We start from the raw sequence: 27,533 nt of genomic DNA, 5'->3' as shown, positions 1-27,533 counted from the left end.
CTTCCTCTTGGCTCCTCTGCCTCCTATTTGGACTATTTTTAGAACCCGAGCTCTCTTATATATCCATATTCTTTCTCTCTCTCTTTCTCTCTCTCTCCCCCCCCCCCCCATCACAACCTTGGCTAACAATAATGAATGGGAGATTTAGTGTGTGTTACATAGCAAAGGAGGGCATGACAAACCTCACCCCATCGGTGGCCTGGGGGGGGGGGGGGAAGCTGTGTACAGAATCGCGGAGCAGGGAGGAAGACCGGGGACTGATTCCTCACCAGCATTGGATGAACGTCCCACCTTGAAAAGCATTGTTTCAGGGTCTCTCGCCTGCCTTTCGTGCTTTGTACGTTTTGTACTTACATCACACTGGTACATTCTCATGGTAAAACAAAAACAAAAACAAAACTCAAATAATTCTAAAAAGCTTATTCCAACAGCAGCAGCTTCCAGCCACACCCTTCCCCACCTCCCAGACCCATCCATGCACAGGAAGCAGCCTCTTTCAGTTGTTCTAGTCATTTCTATAGACGTTTGTCTGTTTGTTTATTTACAAATTTTGTTAGGTGACATACTGTGGGATATGGGTTTCAAAAGTAGAATTCTGCGACTCGTCACTTACGTACCACACCCAGTGCTCATCGCAACCAGTGACCTCCTCGATACCCATCACCCACCTAGCCCATCCCCCGCCCACCTCCCTCCCTCACCCCTCAGTTTGTTGTCTATCGTTAAGAGTCTCTTGTGGTTTGTTTCTGTCTCTTCTCCCCCCTCTTACCGTATGTTCATCTGTTTTGTTTCTTAAATTCCAAATAGGAGTAAAAGCATCTGGTATTTGTCTTTCTCTGATTGACTTATTTGACTTAGCATAATACTCTCTAGCTCCATCCACGCCATTGCGAATGACGAGATTACATTCTTTTTGATGGCTGGGTGATATTCCGGCAACATTTAACACGCACATACTACTATTTCTGTGTTTCTCATTTTTAGATACCACTGCTAACTTCCTGTTAGGGTGCTTGAGGAGTTAACATAATATTAATTCCCACTATTGGTCTTTCTGGATGCTCTTAGGATCTTCTCTTCGGGGCCTTGTGTGTATGTGTGTGTGGCTGTATACGGATTCGCTGTGCTTAATATGGGCCCTTCTGGTCTGGAGACCCTGTCCTTTGGTTCTGGGAAACTTTCCATCAATTTTTAGTAATTTCCTCTCTTTCATTTTCATTTTTCTCTTGTGAGAACTCCTGTCATTAAGATTTTGGATGTCCTAGGGGCACCTGGGTGGCTCAGTCAGTTGAGTGTCCGACTTCGGCTCAGGTCATGATCTTGCAGTTGACGAGTTCGAGCCCCGCGTCGGGCTCTGTGCTGACAGCTCAGAGCCTGGAGCCTGCTTCCGATTCTGTGTCTCCCTCTCTCTCTCTGCCTTTGCCTTGCTCATGCTCTGTCTCTCTCCGTCTCAAAAATAAAGGTAAACATTAAAAAATTAAAAAAAAAAAAAAAAGATTTTGGATGTCCTGGATTTGGATCTCTCCTTTCCCGGATTTCCTCTTTGTCATCATGATTTTCTTGACACGATATTCCGCCTATTCTACTGTGTAATCTAATAATAAATCTCTCAGATTTTTTATTCCAGGAGCACAGTTTGTCTGAATGTTCCCTTTTTTAGTTTTCTCTTCTTTTTTCATGGGTATACTGTATCCTCTTATCTTCCCTCTTTGCCTCTGCAACCTAATTGCCTTTGTTTTTCTGATTCCTTTTTTTTTTTTTTTTTTTTACTGTTGCTGTTTTGGCTTCTGTCCTTAATGCTTGAAGCTTTTGGGGGGAGGATCTTGTTGATTGGTGGGTTTCACTGTACAAATCCATCTCCTACCCCTCATTTTCGTTAGGTGAACCCCAGAAGCTGGAATCTGGAGATCTTTCTGAGACCATTCGGAGAATCAGGAAAGGAATCCTATCTTCCGCTGGAATAGGAGGGAGGGTGGAATGGGGGGAAGGGTCACCAAAGCATGGCTACAGGTATTCTAGAAATGGGAAAGGGGAAGGAAGGGGGCCGAGAGGCCCAAGTTCAGTGTGTAATGCTCTCCTCTGCCCTCGATCATGCTTCAGCTCCCCCAGACTGAAGCTTCTTAAGTTGAATTACTCTGAAAGAGAACTGTATAGAAAAAGATACTTGGGATTCGCTGCCCTGGCTTTGTTCAGGCTTTGAAACAGCCCTTGTTTTCAGTCTCACACCATGTTCCCGCCTCTGATGGCATCTGGAGCCTGCTTTCGCTGAGCGCCTCAGGAGTTCTGTGGGCCACATTGGCTAATCTCTAAGTGGCCCCCTGCCTCCAGACATTTGCAGTTTAGCTTCCCTTGGTCTGCTTTCCATCTTGCAAAAGATTTTGAAGACTCTTGCCCGCCGTTGTCTTTTTTCCAGCTGTCATGAACATCGCGGGTTACCACCTATTCCTTTATTGCCGTTTTGGTGGGCTTTTGGTGAGAAAGGGAGATAAATATTTGTGACCGATCCATCAGGATTAACTACAACTCTGTCCACTTCCAACAGCAAAGAATTCTTCCAAGAAGCATTGGCTCATTTTATCCACTTTCATTGAAAGATGCTTTGTTCTCTTGTCCCTTGCTCCTTTTGCTGAGAGTTCCATATCCATTGAGATCCTCTAAGAACTGAAAAGAAAAACTTGGAGTGTTATACCACATTAGCTCAACTCTTCTCTGGAGCCTGGCTCTGGGTCTTTGAAAAGACTAAATCTCTCAAACGTTTTTCCTGAGAAAACATTCATACATCATTTCTAAGCTGTGTACTCTTCCATTTCCAGCTTTTGATCCTTCCTGAATATCATTTGATTCACAAATATCCTTTCCAAATAGCCTTTGAAATGGGTAAGTGGTTAGATGTGTTGAGTCTGACGTATCGTATGTTGGGCAGGGAAGAAGGCTGGGCACCTAGGGGTAACAGGTAGGGATGAGTAAAGAGAAGACTTCTTGGTAACAAAGTATGATAATAGGATTTCCAGTGGTGATTTCGGAAATCTTTCTAGAAGTTTCCATTGCCATCATTCAGGGCAAATGCAGATTCGGGTGGAGGGACTCGGTTAGGTAAGAGGAACTTCAGGAAGGCCTTTCTGAAGAAGCAACATTTGAATTGAGACTTTCAGACAAAGGGATCAGAGGGACAAATGCCTCGCATTTCTGGAAGAAATCTCAGCATGCTCAGAGAACAGGAAGAAGGCTAGTGCACCTGCAATGTTTTGAACAGAGATGGAGTTTACAGGTGAGATCAGGGAGGTCAGCGATGGCCGGATTACATACAGTGTTATAATCCCTGGTGGGGAGTTCAGCTTCTGTCCCAAGTGGATTGGAAAGCCATTGGAGCGTTCAAGGAAGAGAGTTATTGATCTGGTCTATGTTTTAAAAAGCTCATTCTGATGGAGGATGTGTCTGCAGCATGGTCAGAGTCGAAGCAGCAAGACCAAGCTACAAAGCTATGGTTATAACCCAGGTAGGAGTTGATGGTGGCTTGGAGTTAGTGAATGGGAGAGGAGGTGGAGGAAAAGATTTATGATCTGCTATGGTGGTAGAACCCTCAGGACTCGTTAGTGGATTGTATGTGCGGGTGAAGTCTGATGTGGTCCTACATTTGTTTGGTAATCTTTTGACTGGTTCCCAAATTACTGGGATATCACACTTCTGAAACCTCTAGGATTAAATAAGTGTCTCCTCTAATTGACGTAACAGTAATTTACCGACAATTACATTCTGTACTCTAGAAACAGAGAAACTTAGTTCATTGGTGATCTCATCCAATCGCTCAATCTGGTGGCTTTAAAAAAAATTTTTTTTTAATGTTGATTCATTTTTTTGAGAGAGAGGGAGACAGAGCAGGAGCAGGGGAGGGGCAGAGAGAGAGGGAGACACAGAATCCGAAGCAGGCTCCAGGCTCTGAGCTGTCAGCACAGAGCCCGACTCCGGGCTCGAAATCAGGAACTGTAAGATCATGATCTGAGCCAAGGTCAGACACTTAACCAGCTGAGCCACCCAGGCACCCCCCACGATCTGGTGGCTTTTAACACCATCTGTATGCTAATGGCTGCCACATTTTTGTCTTCACCTCGAACCTCTTCCCTGAATTTCAAGCTCATAGATCTGACTGCTCACTTCCCATCAAAATATAACATATGCAAACAGCACTCCCGGTTGTTTTCTGCCAACCTGTAGCCCCGGCAATCCTTCCAGTCTCAGGACAGCTATATTTTTCCAATTGGTCAAGCAAAACCCTTAGAGTTGTCCTGAGTCCATTCATTCTCTCTGTCTCTGTCTGTGTCTCTCCCTGTCACTGTATACAATCCGTCTGGAATCCTACACTCAAAGTATTAAGAATTGACCACTCCTCACTGATCTCCACCGCCACCGCCGCCATTTATGCCTCCTCTGGGTTACGGAAAAAGACTGCTAACTGCCCTCACCACTTTGGCCCTGCCCCTGCATTCTCTTCTCAATGTATCAGTCAGAGCGATCTTTAGAAAATACAACTTGGGTCCCATAATAGCTCTCTGTACAGTCTGCCGCTGTGGCTCTTAGTTCTCTTCAGTAGGAAAGTTAAAGGCTCTACATGATCTCATTCTCTGACCTCAGCTCCTACTCGGAGTATTAGGGAATACTTTTCTTCAAGGCTCCATGCTAAATGCAAGTTTCCTACAAAACATCTTTAATTGATTGAGCTTCAGTTCCTCTCCCAAAACACACACAAATAAAAGACATCATGGTCCGGCATTTTGGCTACAAATATTTCCATAAACAGAGCATGTCCTTTCAAGGAGTTCAAGATGACAAGTGAGCCAAAACCCAGACGATAAACAGTGGTAGGGGGCGGCATATTGGAGTTGCATCCCAGAACCCTTGGCCAAAGAAAATGTACACAAAAAAATAACCAAATTCCCTTTCCCCTCTTCTGATCGCTGTTGATTCTACTTTGTTTAGATTGATGAGTCTGTGTGACTTCATCTTGTAACATTTAACTTATTACTGCTAATTTTTATTAGTTTATAAATACGAGCCATTATTTTCTTTAATCCTGAGGGGGAAAAAAAGTCCTTTGGTTATGAGTATGCTATTTTCCTGCATTTATCATCACCCAGCTTTCTTTTTTTTTTTTTTAATTTTTTTTTAACGTTTATTTATTTTTGAGAGAAAGAGACAGAGAGTGAGGGGGAGAGGGACAGAGAGAGAGGGAGACACAGAATCCGAAGCAGGCTCCAGGCTCCGAGCTGTCAGCACAGAGCCCCATGCGGGGCTCAAACTCATGAACCGTGACATCGTGACCTGAGCTGAAGTCGGATGCTCAACCCACTGAGCCACCCAGGCGCCCCAACCCGGCTTTCTTATAATTAATCATCCCCTGTTCATTCTTGCAACAGAGTCTTGTGCACCTCACTTGCTGGTGGGAGGGGTATGTTGAGTTGGAGGTCCTGAAGGTGCTTGAAATAATACCTTTGTCTTTTCCTTCAAACAATGGTCGGACATGACCAGTGTATGTTTTTTAGCCTTAAAAATGGGCAGAAAGTGGGGCACCTGGGTGGCTCAGTTGGTTAAGCGTCCGACTCTTGATTTTGGCTCAGGTCCTGATCCCAGGGTCGTGTGATCAAGTCCCACGTCGGGCTCTGTGCTGACTCTGAGCCTGCTTGAGGTTCTCTCTCTCTCCCTCTCTCCGTCTCTGTCTCTGTCTCTGTCTCTGTCTCTCTATAAAAGAAAACAAGATTGGCAGAATGTGGTCAAATTCAGAGTAGGTGGTATGGAGGTATTACACTGAGAAGTACTTTGCTTGTATTTAGGTCATTCTAGCAATTGTGTTGAAATTCCTAGGTCTTAATAGCCAAAAGTCTATTATGGTTAAGGTTACATTTATGCCAATGTTTTCTTTTAAGTGAAAATGGGCTTACTTAATGTTTTTTCTTATGAATTTAAAACAATTCAGATGATACAGAAAAGTCTGAAGAAAACAGCAAAACTCAGTCTCTCTTCCCAGAAATAGCTGTTTTTAATATTTCAGTGTGTTGTTGCTAGACTTTTCCTATGCCTTTTTATATAAATATAAACCTCAAGTAAGATCATAACTCTAAATACTGTCTTATAACCGCCTTTCTGCTCAACAATACATCATGAACATATTTCCAGGACAGTACATGTGGATCTAAATAAACCCTTTTTAATGGCTAGATAATAAATGATAAAGATACCTTTTATCTTCCCTAAAAATATCTTAGTAGACAAAATGAATCTAGGCTCCCCTTTAAAATTTAAAAGGCATGCAGTCTAAAAATACAAGGAGATTTTATTTTACTGACCTATTGGATCAACGATATGAAATTAAAGGGGACCTTCAAATACTCTGAACAAAACAGTCTCGGTTACTGAATAAGCTCATTTCTTTCTGTGGCAACTGCAACAAATATTTATTGAGCACCTACTAAGTGCCAGCATTAATCTAGGTGTTGGGGACACGTTGGTAAAGTAGCTGTATGGGATCTTTGCTCACAAAGAGTTCACATTCTCAAGAGTTAGAATCAGAAAATAAACTAGTAAGAAACAGGAAAAATAGCAGATATTGAAACGTACCTGACATTATGTTTTCATGGTAGCATTTAAGGTGACATTTCGGTCCTGAATTCTGCAGATTGAGTCAAATTATATTCCATAATTATATTTTCAGGTTTCAAGACAGTGAAGAACAAATAAATTACGAGTTATTTTTCTCTGCCCTGAACTGGAGAATGAATCCAATGCCCGAACTGCAAGCGGTATCGTTTACTAAAGAGGTAAAATCAACCTTGCATTTTTAATATCCTTTATCTGAAAAATTAGTTTTCACCATGAAACATTAACAGCCGCGCTTTTGGAAAAAGCGCTTCCGTCTTCCTGGGTATTTGCGGTAAAGGCTAATCGCTTTCCGTGCTGAGTGAACATCTGCTCTATAAGAGCATGACTTCTCTTGTGCAGCTGAATTTTTGTTAACTCCAGTCGCATCCCATTATATGGAAAATAGGATAATAGGTTACAGTTATAAATAGATGTAAACACTGTTATCAAGGGATTCTGCTAACATCATCGTGAGCCACGACAGCAAATCTCCGATGGTGCGTGTTTCAAGAGTCCCCAGTGTATCTGTGGCTGTGCATACAGGTTTGCCTTGGGTGACAGAGGATAGTATGGGGACGCGCATGTCACAGTGCAGCCAAATTTACCATAAAAATTCAGCAGGAAAATGCTTGGTTAGGGAAAGCAAAGTTCATGTGATCTGATGGTGCTCTCAACATTGTGGCATTGTCTGAATTCCCTAAGATCTCTTTGGACCAGTTGTCTTCAAGGAGTGGGGTGGGGGGTGGGGTGGTTTGTTTATATTTTTAACATGCTCCAGAAATTGATTTTCTTGGGAACGTCCCTTGATAAAGCAAATGTCATGTGGTTGCTCCCAGAAAGGAGGCATTTATTCTTGCCTGTCGCTGCTAACCAGCTCATTCTGGCCTGAACTGGTCTACTGCCCCTGGAGAGTTCCCTCAGGCATGCTGCTATTCTGGAGCAGTCAGGCAGCCTTAGAACTTCCAGATGGTTGGGAGAGAGTGGTGGCCTTTGGAGTCGCACAGAGCTAGTGTTGAATTCTGTCTCTGCCACTTGCTTAGCCGAGCGGCTTTGGGGGACTTAACCCATTCGCTTATAAATCTAATTCTCAGACAAATCTTGAGTCGGTAATCCACTCTCAGCAGGTTCTATGCTCAGCGCTGGGGTCCAGAGTGAAGGTCATTATTGCTGCCTTTTGCGGGGGGTGGGGGGCACTGCCCATGGGGGCATCAATACACTCACTCATGCTTTGGAGTATGGCATGATACAGCCTGCATGGGATGGAATGGGTTGAGGAGGAAGCCTCCAAGAAATTATACTGGGGTGGGGGTGGCGGTGCCTGGGTGGCTCAGTTGGTTAAGCGTTCGACTCTTGATCTTGGCTCAGGTCATGGTCTCACGGTTCGTGAGTTCAAGCCCCATGTTGGGCTGTGCACCGACAGCGTAGAACCTGCTTGGGATTCTTTCTGTCTCCCCCTCTCTGCCCCTCCCCTGCTCATGGCACACGTGAGCTCGCTGTCTGTCTGTCTGTCTCTCTCTCTCTCTCTCTCCCCCCCCCCCTCCTTCAAAATAAATAAACTTTTAAAAAAATGCTTAAAACAAATCAGAGTGGCATTGGGGCGGGGGGTGGGTGGGCAGCAAGTCTTCTCAGGGGAGGTGACGCTTGAAGTTTGAATGCTGAATAGTACGAGTTAGCAAGGGGGAAGGGGGCACATCCTGGCATGAAGGCACGAAGGGAGGAGTGGAGGAGGAGGAGGCTCGAGATACCCGCAAGGCTGAGGTTTGAATATTGTCCTGCAAGCTCTGGAGGCCAGGGACGGGGTCAAGGAAGAGAGCGACATGATCACGTGTTCCCTGTAGAGGGAGCTTTGCTCTGGGCTGGATGGTGGGCAGTTTGGAGAGGGGACTTGGGAACAGGTAGACCCATTAGGAGGCTCTTGATGTCCCGTTGTCACCATGACAACTGCAAACACGTAAAGCACATCCTATGTGCCGAACACTAAGACTGGAAAGATCTACTGACTCATTTAATCCTCCTCGGAACCCTAGCAGGTGGATACTCTTGTGATCCCCATTTTAGAGATCAGGAAGTCAGAGAAGCAGCAAGTGCGTGGTAAAGTGAGAATCGCAACTCACGCCCGTTTCACTGTGAAGCATAGAAAGAAAAAAAAATCTTTTTTAATATCATCATGATCGAACATATTGCATTTAATTAACTAAAACCCAAGATGCCATCACAAAAACAGATCAGTACTATCCTTCGGTAACCTTTTCATTCTTATCCATGCAGATACTTAAAAATGAGAGATGGCGTTTACATTCTACCTTTTCGCTCCATGTTATAGTATCCTGGGCTGGTTGGATAGCATCCATTTGTCCTGTTAGGACTTTTCCCCGGCCCCCTCTCCCCTGCTCTGAGTCCCAGGCAGCTGACCTTTATGGGCTGCATCAACGGGTCTGCTAGCCCTCTGCCCCCCACCTCCCTTGGGTTGGCCAGTGGCATGCGCCAGCAAGAGAATGGAGGGTGGGAGGAGAGAGAAATCCTGTCCCTCCCTGCCAGTTGCCGTGGACTAACCACGTCCTCCATAGCTGCCCACCACTCCAGACTCCAGTGCCCACCCTCAGGAACCCTCCAGTAACCATTACCACCCCTTTGGCCCCAGGCGGTGGTAACGGCCCCCCTTCCCTCCTTGCTACACTCCTCGAGGGGCTGGAGGATCCCCTGTGGCCTTTCCTGACCGCTTCCCGCAACTTGGTAAACGGTCACTTTATTTTAAATTCCCCGCAACTTCCGCGATTTGCCCATGTCCTCTGTTTCCTGTGGCATCCTGACGCGCGTGCTTTTTCGTGCTAGTTGGCGACTGCCTTTGTTGTTCTTTTCCTTACTTCCTACCTGTCTCCTTTTCCGTTGCACCCAGTCCACCACCCAAACGTTCACCTGTACATTGGGGACTTCGTCATTTATTGCACAAAAATATAATTCTAGGGGTGCCGGGGTGGTGCAGTCAGTTGAGCGTCCAATTCTTGATCTCGGCTCAGGTCGTGATCTCACGGTTTGGGAGTTCGAGCCCCACATCGGGCTGTGCGCTGATGGCGTAGACCCTGCTTGGGATTCTGTCTCTCCTTCTCGCTTCCCCTCCCTCCTTGCTTGTACATTCTCTCTCTCTCTCTGTCTCTCTCTCTCTCAAAATAAATAAACTTAAAAAATGTTTTTAACGTATAATTCTACCACATGCATTTATCTGTGGTGTGTTTTTCTTACATAACGGTTCATCATGGGCAGTCACTCTAGTTTAATATGTATAGACCTGAGCCATTCTTTAATAGCTGTAGTATGGATACAGAATAATTTATTCATCCATTTTTCTGTTGATAGGCGTTCAAGTCATTTTTACATGTTTGCCTCTGACATCGTGGTAGCTTATCACTTTAATTTTTATTTTCCTGATGACTGGGCTAATGATCTTTGGGTACGACAATTAAGAAAGACTTTTTTCATAGCAACCCAGCATGCGCATATACAGTGGAACAAAAGTTTCACGAATCAGTACTATTCTAACTACGCGTCGCACAACGTGTTACTTTCTTTCTCTTTTCCTTCTTCCCTCCTTTCCTTTTCTTGCCTCTCTCCCCCCACCCCCTTTCTTTCTCTCTTTTGAGTGCAGTTTGTGACCCGTTAAGTTGATTTAAGGGCCCAGAAAAGGATCACCGCCCACACTGGAAGAGAAGCCACCAGGCGGGAAGGCCAAAGATTCGCTCTCCCCTTAGCCACCCCTCCCCCATTTCATCCCTTACCCACTCTGTTGCTGGGACAGTTACTGAGCTGTGGACGTCAGGTGCCTCAGAAGTGTGGAGCAGAGGGTCTGAAACCACATGAACCCGAGTTCACATCCTTAGCTCTGTGATTGACTAAGCGGGTGACTTTGTGCAAGTTACTGAACCTTTTAGGTTTCCTCCCCTCAGAAATGGAGATGACAATAGCCCTTCCATAGGCGTGGTTGTGAGGGTTGAGGGTGGTACACATGAGGCCCATGTCGCCACACCTGTCCCATAGTAAGGGCTTAAATGTTAGCTATTATTATTGTTTATAAAATGGAGAGGTCTTGGGGCTCCTGGGTGGCTCAGTCGGTTAAGCGTGTGACTTCGGCTCAGGTCATGATCTCACGGTTTGTGAGTTCAAGCCCCGCATCGGGCTCTGTGCTGATGGCTCAGAGCCTGGAGCCTGTTTTGGATTCTGTGTCTCCTGCTCTCTCTGCCCCTCCCCTGCTCATTCTCGGTCTCTCTCTCTCAAAAATAAATAAACATTAAAAAAACAAAGTGGAGAGGTCTTAACTTTCTCAGGTGAAGGGGCCGGGCCTTGAGCACTCAGCTTCCAAGGCTATGGTCAGTGATTCCACCCTTAAAGGTAGGAGAACCACAACAGGAAGGTGGCATCAGAAAAAGGGCCTGTGCTCCAGCAGTGGGCTCGTCCAGTTGTTACTTATGTGCCGTGAGACTTTACTCTTTGGGTCTCTTATCCACTCTGCTGACCAAGCCTGGGAGCGGGTTCTGTCTGTGGGAGGCATTTGCGAGGGGCCAATTCCTTTTTCGCCAGTTTTAAAAAGAAAAGAACCTAGGTATGAAATGGTACCAATTTGACTTCGTCATGAGAACGTAACTAGATCCCAGAGCCCACAGTGCTCTGGTATTCCTAAGCTTGTTATTGTTGCGTAAAGAGGATATAAGATAGCTTGGGAATGTTACCAGTGAGTCTATAATCTCATGTGAAAATATTTAGCGCGAATGGGTTGAGCATAATATTGCAGAGTTGATACAGCACCATCAGTAGTGAGAAGTCCAGGATTTCCTGAACCCTGTAAGTGTGCTGACATGTTAATATCCAGTCATGCCCTGAGATGCTCAGGTCAGAGCCCGTCACAGGTTGGGTTCTCCAAGAAGCAGGTGGAGTTGAATGCGCAGGGTGTTTATTTGGGAGTGTTCTTGGGCTCGATACGTATGAAAGGGAGAGGCAGGATACAGGAGCGGGCAGACAGAACAGTTGAGGCAGCCCACGGGGAGCTCTGGAACTAGAATGGCCTTTCCGAGCTGTCCCGAGTTGGGCCACGATGGCTTGGCCTTTATCCTTTAGCCCTGTGGGTTGCTTTAGGAAGGGGTATGACCTTGGATAACGTGACTCCTTGCAGCCAAGATAGCGCTTAAGCTGAGGCCATCCCTGCAGGGGACTCTCAGCAGCTGGGCCACCAAGTCCTTCCTCAAGGAGGTCCTGGATGGTACCTCAAAGCTTGGCGATGAGCTATTCTTGAAGCTCTTGTTTTTTGTTTTGATTAAAAATAATTGACATACAATATTGTATTCGTTTCAGGCATATAATATAGTGATTCGACACTCATACACATTGCAAAATGGTCACCTAGTTACCATTTCTCTGTCACCATACGGTGTTATTGACTGTATGCCCTCTGCTGTACATTACGTCCCTGCCGTAGTTATTTTATAACTGGAAGATTGCACCTCTTAATTCCCTTCACCTACTTCATCCGTCCCCCATTTCCTACCCGCTTCGGCAACCATCAATCAGTTTGTTCTCTGTAGCTATGAGTCTGTTTCTGTTTTGTTCGTTTGGTTAGTCTTCAGATTCCACATATGAGTGGAGTCATGACGGTATTCCTCTTTCTCTGTCTGACTTATTTCACTTAGCGTAGTGCCCTCGAGGTCCATCTGTGTTGTCACAAATGGCGAGGTTTCCTTCTCTTTTTTTTATGGCTGAATAATATTGTACGTACAGACCACAGTTTCTTTATCTGTTCCTTCATCGATGGATGCCTTGGCTGTTTCCACGCCTTGGCTATTTTAAATACTGCTGCAATGAAACATAGGGGTGCGTATGTCTTTTCAAATTAGGGTTTTCATTTTCTTCCAATAAATACCTAGAAGTGGAATTGCTGGATCGTAAGGTAGTTCTATTTTTAATTTTTTGAGGAACCTCCACACCGTTTTCCAGGGCGGCTGCACCAGTTTGCATCCCTCCCCGCAGTGTATTTCCTCCATGTTCTTGCCAGTGCTGTTATTTCTTACCTGTTTAATTGATTTATTTATTTTAGAGAGAGAGAGTGTGAGCAGGGGAGAGGGGCAGTGGGAGAGAGAGAGAGAATCTCCCATCAGGCTCTGCACTTATAGGCAGAGCCCAACGTGGGGCTTGATCTCACAACCCTGGGATCGTGACCTGAGCCGAAATCAAGAGTCAGACACTTAACCTAAGACTGAGCCACCCAGGCACCCTACCCCTCCTGTCTTTTTAAAAAAAAAAATTTAACATTTTATTTTATTTTTTGAAATACAGAGAGAGAGAGAGAGAGCGTGAGCAAGGGAGGGGCAGAGAGAGAGGGAAACACAGAATCGGAAGCAGGCTCCAGGCTCTGAGCTGTCAGCACAGGGCCCGACGCAGGGCTCGAACCCACAAACCGCGAGATCCTGACCTGAGCTGAAGTCGGACGCCCAACCGACGGAGCCACCCAGGCGCCCCTTTTAAAGTTTATTTTTGAGAGAGACAGAGAAAGTTCGAGTGGGGGAGAGGCAGAAGGAGAGGGAGAATCTGAAGCAGGCTCCTCGCAGAGCCCAACACGGGGCTGGAACCCACAAAACCGTGAGATCGTGACCTGAGCCGAAATCAAGAGTTGGTGACTCAGTTGATTGAGCTACCCAGGTGCCCCTCCTCTGCCCAGCTTTTTTTTTTTTTTTTAAATTTTTTTTTAACGTTTATTTATTTTTGAGACAGAGAGAGACAGAGCATGAACGGGGGAGGGTCAGAGAAAGAGGGAGACACAGAATCCGAAGCAGGCTCCAGGCTCTGAGCTGTCAGCACAGAGCCCGACGCGGAGCTCAAACTCACGGACCGCGAGATCATGACCTGAGCTGAAGTTGGACGCTTAGCCGACTGAGCCACCCAGGTGCCCCTCTGCCCGGCTTTTGATATTGGGTTTTATGAGTGCTTTCTATATTTTGGATATTAACCCCTTATCAGATGCATCATTTGCAAATGTGTGCTCCCATTCAGTAGATTGCCTTTTCGTTTTGTTGTTGGTTTCCTCTGCTGTGTAAAAGGTTTTTAGTTTGATGTCATCCCACTTGTTTATTTTTGCTTTTATTGTCCTTGAAGCCTTTGGTGACCGTTCTTGGTATCAACTGGGGACCTGGCAGTGTGGTCCCGCTCCCCTGTCATTGCCTGATCTTTTACCCGTGGCCGGGAATTAACAGGAGAGCAGTTAACGCTGGAAGAAGCCAGGAGGAGTCAGATTAGTTGTGTAGATCTGTGGGGACCCAGTTGGGCAGAGAAGGCCTCTCCCTTAGAGCTTTGAGGACAGCCAGCATATTTGGGGGATCTGCCATAGCGGGGAAATCCCGGGCGGGACTTCAGGACAAGATCCACCAGGTTGTGGGGGTGGCGCCTGGGTGACACGGTTGGTTGAGTGTGCACCTCTTGATATCGGCTCAGGTCACGATCTCAGGGTCATGGGTTCGAGCCCCACATCGGGCTCTATGCTGAGTGTGGAGCCCGCTTGGGATTCTCTCTCTCTCCCCCCCGTTCCCTTCTCTCCCTTTCCCCCACCGGGGGAACCTGCATATCTTTACTCCTGTGCTGAATGTTGTCCGTGACACGATCTCTTCCCTTAACTGGGGGGCCTTACCGAGAAATGCAAAGGGACTTCCTGGCTGACGAAAGCCGAGCAGGCCTCAGTACTACTGATTCCACAACCAAAGTCCTGTCTGTGTCCGTGTTGATGGACGGGATGGATGGTCAGGGTACGTACGGGTTTGGGACACCTTCCCAGTCTACCCTGATTAAACTGCCGTGTGGGGGAGGGGCCAGAAAAGGGGAACAGGACCAGTGGCTTCAGCCAGCGGGGTGGGGCTGAGTAGGAGGGTGGTCTGGGACAGGGGATGGGAGAGGCAGGGCCTCTCTCCAAAGCAGAGAGCACAGTGATGGGGCATCCTGAAGTGAGCACTGTCCAGCCATCAGGGGGAAGCCGGCAGTCGGCAGGCTTGAACTGACAAGCCTTGAGCCCCTCCCGGGGGGCCAGAGCTGGCTACGTCCCCACACCGGTGAGGTTCCAGCAGGGACCAGACACCGCACACTCAGAGGAGTCACGGACATGGATTTAACGAAGGGACTATGGACAGAGGAGCGGATAGGGTTACAGGACCCAGTCAGGGCAGCGGAGCACTCAGGGACCAGCAACGGAGGGAAACCTTTACTATCCCTCAGTCTGATTCTTGGAGCCCAGGGGAGAAGCCGGCAGAAGGTGGGGGGAGGGAAAGTGGAATCAGTACCCTGATCTCTTGGTGCTGCCCATTGGCTGGACCCACCCAGCAGCAGCCACAGAACGAGGAAGCTCGGGGTGTGACGCAATCCACAGAGGTTGGCCTCCCAGGGCAGTGAGCTGGGTGAAAAGGGCAGAAAATGGATCTTCTGGGGGCAAAAAGAGAAGGAGCCTGCGCAGTCCGTTGCCAGAATACAGACTTGGGCTCAGGTGAACCATCCTCCCAGCCAGGGGATAAGGCTAGGTCCAGACAGCAGCTCCTGGGGCTTGGTCTGCTGGATGGCAGGACTGGTCCCCCAGACTCGGGTGGGGCTCCCCTGCATGTGATGGTCAGTTAGCTGGTCTCCGCCCATAGGGCTGGGGTCCGATAACAAACAAGCAAAATTGACAGAGAGGACTGTGGTCTGGGGCTAGTCTAGCTGTGATCAGTCCCGCTGCCCTTTGGTGAGAGACCTTCCTACGTGGATGGGTGTTACTCCCCGTGACCGTGACGGTGGCCTGTGGCCTGCATTCTCAGGAGTTCCTTGGCGAGGCCTCTGCCTGGCTCCCACGGCAGCCCACGGTGAGCCCATGAGGCTGTAACTTAACGCTCGCTCCATGATGTGACTGTCTGCGGTCTCAGCACGTTGTCCTGGCGTGGTCAAGGCCTGGAGACCCCATTTCCATTCTGTTGTGCTTGTCCACAGATGGTAGCTGTAAAACGGCAGAATCGGTCCCGCCGTTCAGAGCCTGTCTGGTTACTCTCAGAAGTCACGTTTTAAAAAATAACACTAAATCGGTCCTCATATAAGCTTTATAACTTTTGCACCGTGTGACTGGCGTCTTATCTTTTGACATTTCTGAGAAACATCGTATGTGGCTTCATTTTACGAGCACTGTAACTGCCGAAGCATTAGCAATCGACCCTAAAGCCCTCGCTTGCCGCAACGGGATGATCTTCTAGCCTTGGCAGTGGGGAGTGGGGACCAGTTGGGTGCCTTGGGATGTACCTTGGGATACATCTTCGGACACCCCGGTTGTTGAGAATCTTCTTCGGGTGTTTGGAGGGTGGGATATCCTGTGACGTTTTATTGTCCCACTCTTGAGCGAAACTAAGTATCACTCCCAATTTATAGATTGGAAGCTGAGACTCAAAGGCATCCCTAAAGGTAAAGACTAAACTAACTGAAGTTAGGGGCCTGGTGCCAACCTTTTAAATAAGCAGTTATTTCTAGAATCTGAGGTTGAATTTAACAGTTGAAATGAAAGACTATTAGTCATGCTCGCTGGAGTTTAAAAGTAGCTGACGGACACATGCCGATTGCCTAACGCAAAACGGTAACCTGGTAGGGAAGGATCCTGCCAGAATCCGCTTTGGTTTGAAGCGTTGGGTGATGTCTACTTTAATTGCCTGCAGAAGGCTACAGCTCTGCAGGCAAGAGCTTTCAAGTCTTCTTGAAAACTCTTTTTACCCTGCAATGCGGTATTAAGGAAAGGTTTCTTGTTTAAAGGCCACACCTATGTTTTAGCTACACTCAGATGGCCATTCTTGCAAAGATTTGTGTAGGGCAGGGGAAGCAATTGGGAAATACTGGCATGGTGGCAAACACAGAAACGGGCGGGAATAGAAGCAAACCTCCAGGTTTTCTAGGTGAGCTTTTCCCTGTGTTATCAGAATGCTCTGGACCGTCTCACCAAGTATTTGCAAAATTTCCTCCCCAGATTTCAGTTTGATTTACTGAACTTTAATTGTCTTTGCAATTTTCTCAACTTAACTCAATTAGTTCTGAGGTCATGTCAACCTATTAGAAGGCAGTAAATTTAGGAAAAGCACCATTTCAGTCCCATACGTGCTCCTGGACTGGTCTACAAATTCATAGCTATTTCCCACAGAAACGTCTTTTTTTTTTTTTTTTTTGAGTAAGTGGAGGGGAATAACAGAGTGAAATCACTAACATGACTCCATCAGCCTTACATTTGGGAGGAATAAAAATAACCTTGTTTCAGTGAAGCGTGGAATTTAATTGGCTCCCGATCTTTTCCCCTCATGCATCTGGTGGCCGGTACTACAGGAGAAAATTTTAAACTAGAAGGAGACATAATCCAATTAAATTTCCTTTTAAAAATGTCAAAGCAAATAAATCCAGAGCCCAGGAGCTCACACACAGCTCTGCTATTCTCACTGGGCAGCTGCCGCTTACTGGGTTTCTAGCCGGTGCCACCTTTGCTTCAAGGGCGTATGATTTTTACAGATCGGCAGCTCCTTTTTTTTTTTTCGCCATTGATGAGCAAGTAATTTATTGCCAACTTGTCTGACGTTGTAAGTAGCTGTAGTCAAAGCCAGCTTGGAGGCTGCCGTAGGGCCCCACTTGCAGACAGTGGTTCCCAGCCTAAAATTTCAGCGTCACGATTTTGCGTCATTGTTGAGTTTCACTCTGCGTATCGTGGCCGTTCCTTCTTCCAGCAAATACTGTTTATGCTCCAGGTGGAACTGAATTCTGTTTCGAGATTTGGGCGCAGTCTCTGGAATTATCTGGAAGTTTGTCAGGAAGTTGCTGGGTTCCAAGCTGTGCTGTGACTTTCATAGACACTATTAATTTTGGTAAATACCAAAGAGCAGAGCGTCTTTGTGTGACTTCCTCTAGAACCCGACTTGGAGACAAGGATTTGAGTGTAGATAGATTTGGGGGGCAGGGGCAGGAAGCAAAAGGGACACTATTAAGGGGGTGGGGAATGAAGGGCAGGGCATTTCTCAAACTAGTGACACGTTTTGGTGACTGGAACTTAATGCCTCTGGGAAACTGAGGGATCCCGTGGCCTGGATGTACCTTAGTGTTTCCCCCCACTCCCCAAAGTGCGAGGGAGTTGCGGTATTCATCCATCAGCTCCCATCAGTCATGGATGAGGGCTACTTCTGAAGTGGGGGGAAAAGAATGAATTCACAGGCCCTCGTGCCATGTCACAGGGGCAGTTAAAGTGGGCCTCCGAGGCCAAAGAAAAGTTTTCGCACAAAAGAACGCAGGTGCTGGTGGTCGGAAGTCAGGCTGGGGCGTGCCAAAGTGGAAGGGGTGAGGGGATCCGGAGGGGCGCTGGCAGACCCTGCTACGTACGGATATTTCAGATCTGGAATGGGAAGCGTCGGCTGCTGTGGATGAGCTCTCCTGCTGGAGACTTCCCACGCTCGTATTTCCACTTAAAAACTTACGTGCACTGCTGGGAATACGATAATCTGAAGTTTTCTTCTCATCTTGTAGTATAGCGTGAATAAAAGGTCAGTGAACACGAAGAATATTTTTACTCACTGCCCAGATTGTCATATTATGTAACACAGAACATTTGTGGATTTATTAGAGCAATTAGGTGGCGGGAGTGTGGGGTTTCTCGTGTCTCCCAAGACCTCTTTATTTTGCAAAGAGACGGCCCATGGGACTCCTTTAGATGGACCCCAATTACAGGCAAAACTATGAAGAAGATTCCTTTTCCCTCTACTTTATTGATGCCTCTCCTCCCCCTGAGTTTCTTCAGTCTTAGGTCCCGCTTCCCACCCTCCTCTGGATCTCGATTTAATTTCTGTCGGTCCATTTAAACTAGTACCTGTGAAAATCTCCCTAGGATTGGGGGTTGGCTACAATTCTGGCACCAATTCCAATGTGTGGCATTTTTGCCCTACACCAAGCAACTCTTGACATCAGCTGGGGGGGTCCTACAATTCGACTCCGTTCTGTCGTGATCTACTTGGAGAAAGCATCAGATCCCAGTGGGTGTATCACCTGTGCTTCTGGTCAACTGGCTATAGACGGGAGGTTCCCACAACCCCCTCCTTGGGTTCGGTTAATTTGCTAGAGCAGCTCACAGAACTCAGAGAAACATTTTACTTACTTGATCACTCGTTTCTTATAAAAGGATATAGGGGCGGCCTGGGTGGGTCAGTTGGTTAACCTCCCGACTCTCGATTTCAGCTCAGGTCATGATCTCACGGTTTGTGGGTTTGAGCCCCGCGTCAGGCTCTGCACTTAATGGCATGGGACCCGCTTAGGATTCTCTGTCTTCCTCTCTCTCTGCCCCTCGCACTTGCTTTCTCTCTCTCTCCCCCTCTCAAAAATAAATAAACATTAAAAAAAAAAGGATATAACCCCAAACAGCCAGGGGGCAGAGATGCATAGGGCAAGGTAGGGGGGACAGACAGGGAGCTTCCACACCCTCTCTGGCCACCCTCCTCAAATCTCCACGTGCTCACCAACCCAGAAGCTCTCCGATCCCCATCCTCTTGGGTTCTTACAGAGGCTCATTACAAAGGTGTGATTGATTATTAAATCATTGGCCATTGGTGATTGAACTCGACCTCCGGCTCTGTCCCTGGAGGTCAGGGGGAGAATAGAAATGACGGTTCCAACCCTCTAATTACAAGGTCTGTTCGCCTAGCAACCAGCACCCCCTGTCCTTAGGTGCTTTTCTAAAATGTCTCATTAACATAAGACACCTTATCACTCTCATCACTTAGGAAGTTTCAAGGGTGTTAGGAGCCGTGTGCTAGAAACAGGGACAAAGACCAAATATACATTATCTTATTATGGATCACAATATCATATTGGCAGTGAATGGATCCTGGGTTCCTCAACCACTGCAAATATTGCCTGTGGCACTTACCAGGTATTTGGGCAGAAAAAGTCACTCCCACTTGGATCCTAGAAAATAGTGACAAAGGGAAACCAAATGGAGGGAAGTGGTTTTGATTCTAGAGAGAGAGCATAGCCATGGAGTAAAGAAATGGACTCTTGTGTCTTTTCATCTTAAATTATCCTTCATTTCAAACCTCAGGGTATTTACTTGAGCTTCATTTTGCCCAAGTCTGGCTTATGGCTAATAAGTATAATTCTCATCCAAATTCTTGTTTTAATGAGATGTCTGAGGACATATTGAACAGTTGAATGACTATTGATTAAAATATATCATTTTGTGTGTGTATATATATCTGCATATCACATACACACACAATGATTTGCTGCTTTTTGGTGTAGGAAGGACATTTCACCAGGTTCCACGTGGCACGGATTGTACAAAATACGCCCTAGGGCTTAGTTTAGCCATCATCCATCCGGATGGCCATTTCCTTCTTCACACAGCCAGTTGGTGGTTTAGGCTCAACCTCCAGTGTCTGACAGGAGGCATTCTTGAGAAAGAACAGGAACGTCCCTTCCAGAATCACATTGTTGGGGCACCTGGGTGGCTCAGTCGGTTAAGCGTCCAACTCTTGGTTTTCGGCTCAGGCCGCGAACTCACGGCTTTGTGGGTTCCAGCCCCACGTTGGGCTCCACACGGACAGCACAGAGCCTGCTTGGGATTCTCTCTCTCTCTCCCTCTCTCCCTGCCACTCCCCCACTCACGCTGTCTCTGTCTGTAAATAAATAAACAAATAAATATATAAACTTAAAAAGAAAAAGAATCCCATTGTTTTCGACTCAACTCCTCTTGTTGAAAACGTTAGGATCAGATGTAGCCAGGCAGGCTGAGAGCCAGCTGCTTGTAAATAGGCCCACTCCTCTGATGGGCTTTGGAGGGCAGCTCAGCAGCTAAGCAGAGCTCTGGAGCCCGCCTGCTGGGGTTACAGTCCAGCCTCCTCCTCTTAACGGGCCGTTTTCTGGACAAGCTGCTTAACCCTTCTGTCCCTCAGTTTCCCTTTCTGTAAATAGGCATCCAAATAACACCTGCCTCTTAAGGGTTTCTGTGATGGTTAAATAACTTAATACATGTAAAACACAAGAGTACCTGTTACATAGTAAATATCCAGTAAATGTATAAATGCCTTAGAGATGCCAGTGCTGGGTGTTCTGATTCTGATTCTGATTCTCTGTTAGTGTTATTAATCACCACAGTTTTATGTATCACCCCTATTTCAGTCACCTCCACGTCTTTGCACGGTTCTAGACTCTAGGTCCATGCTCCGTAGAACCCTGTTTACCAGAATCTTAACCTTAATGTCCTAACGGGCACCTCAAATGTTCAAAAATGTCCCAAATTGAACTTTATTTTCCCCCTCTGATCCTTACTTCCCCACTTAAAAAAAAAAAAAAAAAAAAAAGTTTATGGGGCGCCTGCGTGGCTCCGTCGGTTAAGCGTCCGACTTCGGCTCACGTCATGATCTCGTGGTTCGTGAGTTCGAGGCCCGCGTGGGGCTCTGTGCTGAGAGCTCGGAGCCTGGAACCTGCTTCGGATTCTGTGTCTCCCTCTCTCTCTCTCTGCCCCTCCCCCGCTCACGCTCTGTCCCTCTCAAAAATAAACAAACATTAAAAAAAAAACAAAAGTTTACAACTTCTCTCCCTGCTTTCCTTATTTTGCTTATAACATCACCCAGGGTTGAGTGTTGAGCGCCCCACATCCACCCCCCAGCCCCCCAAGTTCATGTCTACCCAGAATCTCAGAATATGAACTTATTTGGAAACGGGTCTTTGCTGATGTAATTAAGAGTTAAAAATGAGGTCATACTGGATTCAGGTGGACTCTGCATCCAGTAATTGGTGTCTTAGAACTCTCCTTACCTGTATTTGTTTACCTGTACCCTTCGTTTATAAGGACACCAGTCCTGTCGGGACCCACCCTACTCCAGCATGACCTCCTCTTACCTGTTTACATCTGCAGTGACCCTATTTCCAAATAAGGTCACCTAGTGAAGGTACTGCGGGTTAAGATTTCAACATGTCTTTTTTCAGAGGACACAGTTCACCCCTTAACACTACCCTTTCTTTCATCCCCGCTCCGAATCGATCACTTTCCAGGCATCCTGTGTTCTGCCGTAAAACCTTTTCGTACGTAGCTCTCATTTATCCCATCCTCAGCTCCCCTGGTTGTGGCAGAACCGTCTCTCTCTCTCTCTCTCTCTCTCTCATCTCTCTCTCATCTCTCTCATCTCTCTCTCATCTCTCTCTCATCTCTCTCTCTCTCTCATCTCTCTCTCTCTCATCTCTCTCTCTCATCTCTCTCTCTCTCATCTCTCTCTCTCTCTCTCTCTCTCATCTCTCTCTCATCTCTCTCTCTCTCTCATCTCTCTCTCTCTCATCTCTCTCTCATCTCTCTCTCTCTCTATCTCTATCTCTATCTCTATCTCTATCTCTATCTATCTCCGGGATCATTGCAGTAACCTCCAAAGTGATTTTCCTCCTTCATTTCACCCAATGAGTGAATCTGACTAATTGCTGATCGGATTTCTCTGATGGAGACCCACCGGCGACTTGGCCTAACCATGGCAGGAAGTATCAACTAGCACAGAGAACCCAAAGTTTTGGCCTCATATTTTCCTCCCACCCACCTCACTCACCCTTGGTACTATGTATCCCAAACCACAACGGGGTTGTTCATTCTTTCTTGAAAATCGATCTTTAGGTCTGCAGGCCTTTGCTTATGCTGTTCCATATGCCCAGAAAACCCTTCCTCATTTCAGCCCCCCTGCCGAACTGGTCTTCATCCTATAAGGCCCGGCTGAAACAGCACAGGTTTGCTTCCACGATTCCATCACAGAGTTATTGGGCCCTTACCCGTGCTTCTGACGCCTTACGACTGTGGATACTGATGTAACACTAGGAAAGATACAGCACCTCTTATATAAAACAATTAACCTTGACAGTAGAAATGTAGACAGCCACAGGATATGGACTTCCTCACCCCACCCCACCCCCGTTGATATTAATATCAACCATTGTAACATAAATAAAGTGTATGTGTGCATATCTGTGTGCATAGATTCATGTATACAAGATTTTTTGAAATCTGCCACATGTTTACTACTTAGATAATTAAGTTTTGTTGCCACCCAGCTCATCAAAATATTCTTAAATCTCTCTAGAGAAAAGGTATTTATTTTCTGAAATTAGAAAACCTATATACAGGGGCGCCTAGGTGCCCCTCCCCTGCTGTCTCTCTCTCTCTCTCTCTCTCTCTCTCTCTCTCTCTCTCTCTCAAATAAAGAAAACACATATACACAAATATACACGTGCCATATCTGTTGTATATAAAGCATATGTGTATATATATATATATTTATCCATCCATATAAAGTATATATAAAGTAGCTTCTCCCCAAGAGCATACTGTGAATGATTCATGGCTCTTTTCGTTGTTAAAGAAACCGTAACCAACAAGTCAGTATAGCTAGTTCAGATTTTAATAATTGAGTTCTCTTTTTTAACTTTTTTTCACGTTCATTATGTATTTTTGAGAGAGAAGGAGCATGAGCAGGGGGAGGGGCAGACAGAGAGAGGGAGACACAGAATCAAAGCAGGCTCCGCGCTCCAGGCTCTGAGCTGTCAGCACAGAGCCCGACACAGGGCTCGAACCCACAAACCACGAGATCATGACCTGAGCCAAAGTCCGATGCTTAACCGACTGGGCCACCCAGGCGCCGCAGTGATTGAGCTCTTCATAAAGCATGGGGGAGTTATCACTGCAATGATGGTGCGTAACAGGCCCCCCCCCCCCCAAATTTCAGTGGTTCTCAACAACAGGCATTTCGTTTTCTTGTCCGTGCACCTGTGCGGGTCAGGTGGGCTGACCCCACCTGTGTCATTTGGGGACCAGCAGCAGCTTGGGCCGTGTTCTTCTCATGGCAATGGTACATGCACGGAAGGCTGAGTCAAACCGCACGGGCTCGTTAGAGACCCTGTTGTGGTGCACCTGCTAACATAATGCAGGCCGAAGCCAGCTGTGTGGCCAAGGCCATATCAAAGGGACAGGAAAATAGACTCCATGTATAGGAGGGTCTGCAAAGCCACATGGCAAAAAGCATGGGTGTATAATTCTAACACAGAAAGGGATGGAGTGAGCATAAGCATTCAGTCTACCACCGAGTCCTCATGATTCGAAAGTGGACAGAAATGTCTCATTTGAAAATAAGCTATTTATCAGGGGCGCCCCGGGTGGCTCAGTCAGTTACGCATCCGACTCTCTGTTTCAGCTCGGGTCACGGTCTCACTCCTTGTGGGTTCGAGCCCCACGTCCGGCTCTGCGCTGGCAGCACGGAGCCTGCTGAAGATTCTCTCCTCCTTCTCTCCCTGTGCCTCCCCCAACGCTTTCTTTCCTTCTGTCTCTCTCTCTCAAAATACATAAAGTAGATGTTAAAAAAAAAAAAGCGCTATTTATCAAGAGCTTATATAAACCGTAAGAAACAATTGGGTGTTGCATGTACAAACCTGCGCTTTGAAACATGGTTATAATTCTGTCCATCTTTGGTTTTTTTCTAGAGATGTGAAGATGTCTGGCTCGGGATGCCATCACCTATTCCTGTGAAATACGTTGACTATTTTAGACTTTTAAAGGATGTATTTGGCCTAGTGGAAGAGTAACCGTATGCCAATTTTTGGTCAACTCCCTTTGATCTCCTGCTCTTGTTTTACTAAGTTTATTTCACCAGATACAATTTCATTTAAAAAAAAAAAAAAAAAGCAAGGTTCATACTGAATTGAAATCCATAGATCACAATTGATTTCCTTTTGTCGTTTTCACATTTCAGAACATCATATTGCATGGCTGATGTGCCAGCATGATTAAAAATGCCATTTAAGGAAACGCCAAACATTTTTGCTACATGTATGATTTATTGATACCAAAGAATCTTACGGCAGTTTTTCTCTCCAACATAATTTGATTCGCTACGACACAAAAAGAAAATTATTTTTGACAACTATAGATGACAATATAAAATCAAATTATATCTGAGCAATACGTTGTGATTCTGTTAAACATTTTTTGAAATCTTTTTGACACGTGTTTATTACTTCTATAATTAAGCTTTGTAGCAACCCACCTTACCAAAATAATCCTTAAACGCTCTAGAGTGAATGTATTGATTTTCTGAAATCAGCAAAGCTACGAGAAGGACTCCTGCCCTCGCCCCACAATACACACACACACACACACACACACACACACACACACACACACAACGCATCACAACGCAACACATGTAAAAATTTGGGAGAGAAATCAAAACATATGCAGTGTTTATATTTTAATGCCCTTTTTATATCTAAAGTTAGCTGTTAACTTAGGAATAAGTGTGACCAAAAATGTATTATGTTTAAAGTATTTAGGGATGTAGGGGCGCCTGGGTGGCGCAGTCGGTTAAGCGTCCGACTTCAGCCAGGTCACGATCTCGCGGTCTGTGAGTTCGAGCCCCGCGTCAGGCTCTGGGCTGATGGCCTGGATCCTGGAGCCTGTTTCCGATTCTGTGTCTCCCTCTCTCTCTGCCCCTCCCCCGTTCATGCTCTGTCTCTCTCTGTCCCAAAAATAAATAAAAAAAAAAAAGTTGAAAAAAAAAATTAAAAAAAAAATAAATAAATAAAGTATTTAGGGATGTGAATGCGGAGGGTTTTGAGAGATCTTTTTTGGTTCATTCTCCACACAACCATACCACCCACCCCAGAGATTTAAATATTCTGATAACATGTTTCCTTCCTGCTTTTCTCTGGTTCTATTTTGATTTTTCATCCAGGCCCAAACGTTATGAGTCTCAGCTGAACTTCTGTCATGTAGCAGATATTTGATTAAAACTCATCACCATGGGTGCCCGGGTGGCTCGGTCAGTTAGGTGTCCGACTCTTGATCTCGGGTCAGGTCGGGATCTCACAATTCATGGGTTCGAGCCCCACGTTGGGCTCTGCACTGACAGCATGAAGCCTGCTTGGGATTCTCTCTCTCTCTCTCTCTCTCTCTCTCTCTCTCTCTCTGCCCTTCCCCTGCATGCACTCTCTCAAATAAATAAAACATTAAAAAAAAACCTCATAACCATGGACCTCTGGGAATTCCTCATGAGAAGTTTGCCCCACTTCACTCCATTCTTCAGTGTTGGGTGTGTAGCATAAGTGAGTTGCCTGTGTCCTCAGAGACCATGGAAGCCTATGGAAAAGGGGCTTCAACATCTACCTTTCAGGGACTGTTGCGGCGTCTTGCCTAGAAATAAGCTGGCTTCTTGGCACGCAGATATACCCATTTGGTCGACAACAATGGCCCTTTCTTTTCTTTTTTTTAAATTGAAGTTAATCAATTTCTGCTATATATAAACCTAGGGTCATTCTACCTGTGCCATTGTTAGACCCCATAGGACTTTCCAATAAACTAGAATACTCAATGTCTATACTAGGACCACTTACCCATAAAATCTAATTTTGACTACTTGATTTTTATTCCAGTTTTTTTTTTTTTTTCCTTCAAGGCAACTGACAGTCACTTTAAGATTTTTCATTCCCCAGAGAGCAAGCTTTTAGAAGGATGATACTTTCCTGGAACTTTCCAGGCTGACACATTTGTCACTTACCTGTTCAACTCTTCAGTCAGTTGTCTTTTCCTGCAAGATTTTAAATATGTAGATAATTTCGCCCTTGTACAGGCTCGTGATGCAGTTCACTTGAGAAGTGGGAACAGGAGGGGAAAAGCAGTAAACCGGTGACACGTTGCTGACTTTGTACGATGACAAGCACTTGTTCCCTTGCATCCATGTGTGTCACTTGCCCTGGGTATTTGCAGTTCAAGCCCACAGTTAGCAATTAAATGGCCATTATAGGAATCATGCCGATAAACATGATACATTGCAGCCATACAGACACTTTAAATAATTATTCTTTTTATAACTAAGCCATATACTGAAGGAGATTTATAATTTAGAGATAATATCCCCATTAGTAAAGTTTATGACCCAATAAACAGCTCCCACTAGTTAATAAATGCCAAAGCCATAAAAACAAAGCCTATTAATGTAATAGAATTTCTGTACCTCCCTCTTTTGCTGGTGGTCTCAAGGCACTGAAGGGAAATGCTATCTTAGGGAAAACATTTATTCTCGTTATGTAAATATCAATGAATTGTCTTACAATCCATCTGGAAATCTCCCGTGGGGGGGGGGCCCACCTCAGTCCCAGGTGGTCCCCAAACGCTGATGCATTCTGCTTAAGTTTGGGGCTTCAGATAACTCTGGTTTTCAGCACAAATGAACCCTGTGACCTGAATCTTTGGGGGAGGTGAGGAAGACTGGCTGGAATTTCTGCCCCTTCGCTTTTCTCTGAAAGAGAGCTCTCCCAGCTCTTACCATTATTCCGGAGGAAGAAGCTTTCCAAGCCCCACAGTCTTTGTGGGACACTCGAATTTTTAGCTGCCTCTTCTCTTTCCTCTGACAAAGACAAATGCTAACTATTGTCATTGTTCCAGGGTACCAGTTTTTAAAGAAGTCTCACAAGCTTTGCATATACTTCTATTTTTAGCTGCCAACATTTACTCATTTTGGTGGAAAACGCAAGGGCTGCCTGTGGATGTGTGGGTGCGTTGAAGGTTAATACAGGCAAACCTTTTGTACTAGGAGCGAACTGTTCCCTCGTATTCCTGCAACCGTGGGAATGAGTGATAGAGTCGTTTGAAAGCCCAGATCACATCATGTCTTTTCAGAAGAAACTGATTGAAAGCTGTTGAACTTCACATGAAAGGGTTTGCTGAGTCATCGTTATGAAGTATAGATGTGGGTACGTCTCCTGATTGACTTTGGTGCTTACTAAATTAGAGTTAAAATTGTAGACCCGTAGAGAGAAGATAGAGAACACTGTAACTTTCAAGTATGAGGTTAGTTTCAGCATGTTGCCTGCTTTACGCTATG

General features: G+C 45.9%; 1 protein-coding gene across 1 annotated transcript in view; it reads left to right on the top strand.

Moving 5' to 3' along the window:
* Positions 1-25,046, top strand: part of EFHC2 (EF-hand domain containing 2) — a 198,046-nt gene extending 173,000 nt beyond the window's left edge. The window contains exons 14-15 of the mRNA XM_007081628.3: positions 6,704-6,809; positions 24,136-25,046. Coding sequence (XP_007081690.2) covers positions 6,704-6,809; positions 24,136-24,237 — 208 coding nt within the window. The 3' untranslated portion in view covers positions 24,238-25,046. The remainder of the gene's footprint in view (positions 1-6,703; positions 6,810-24,135) is intronic.
* Positions 25,047-27,533: the final 2,487 nt, after the last annotated feature.

The sequence above is a fragment of the Panthera tigris genome, chromosome X (assembly GCF_018350195.1).
Source record: "Panthera tigris isolate Pti1 chromosome X, P.tigris_Pti1_mat1.1, whole genome shotgun sequence".
Lineage (NCBI taxonomy): Eukaryota > Metazoa > Chordata > Mammalia > Carnivora > Felidae > Panthera > Panthera tigris.
Note: the sequence above shows the minus strand (reverse complement) of the source record. Positions and strands in the feature narration are given on the sequence as shown.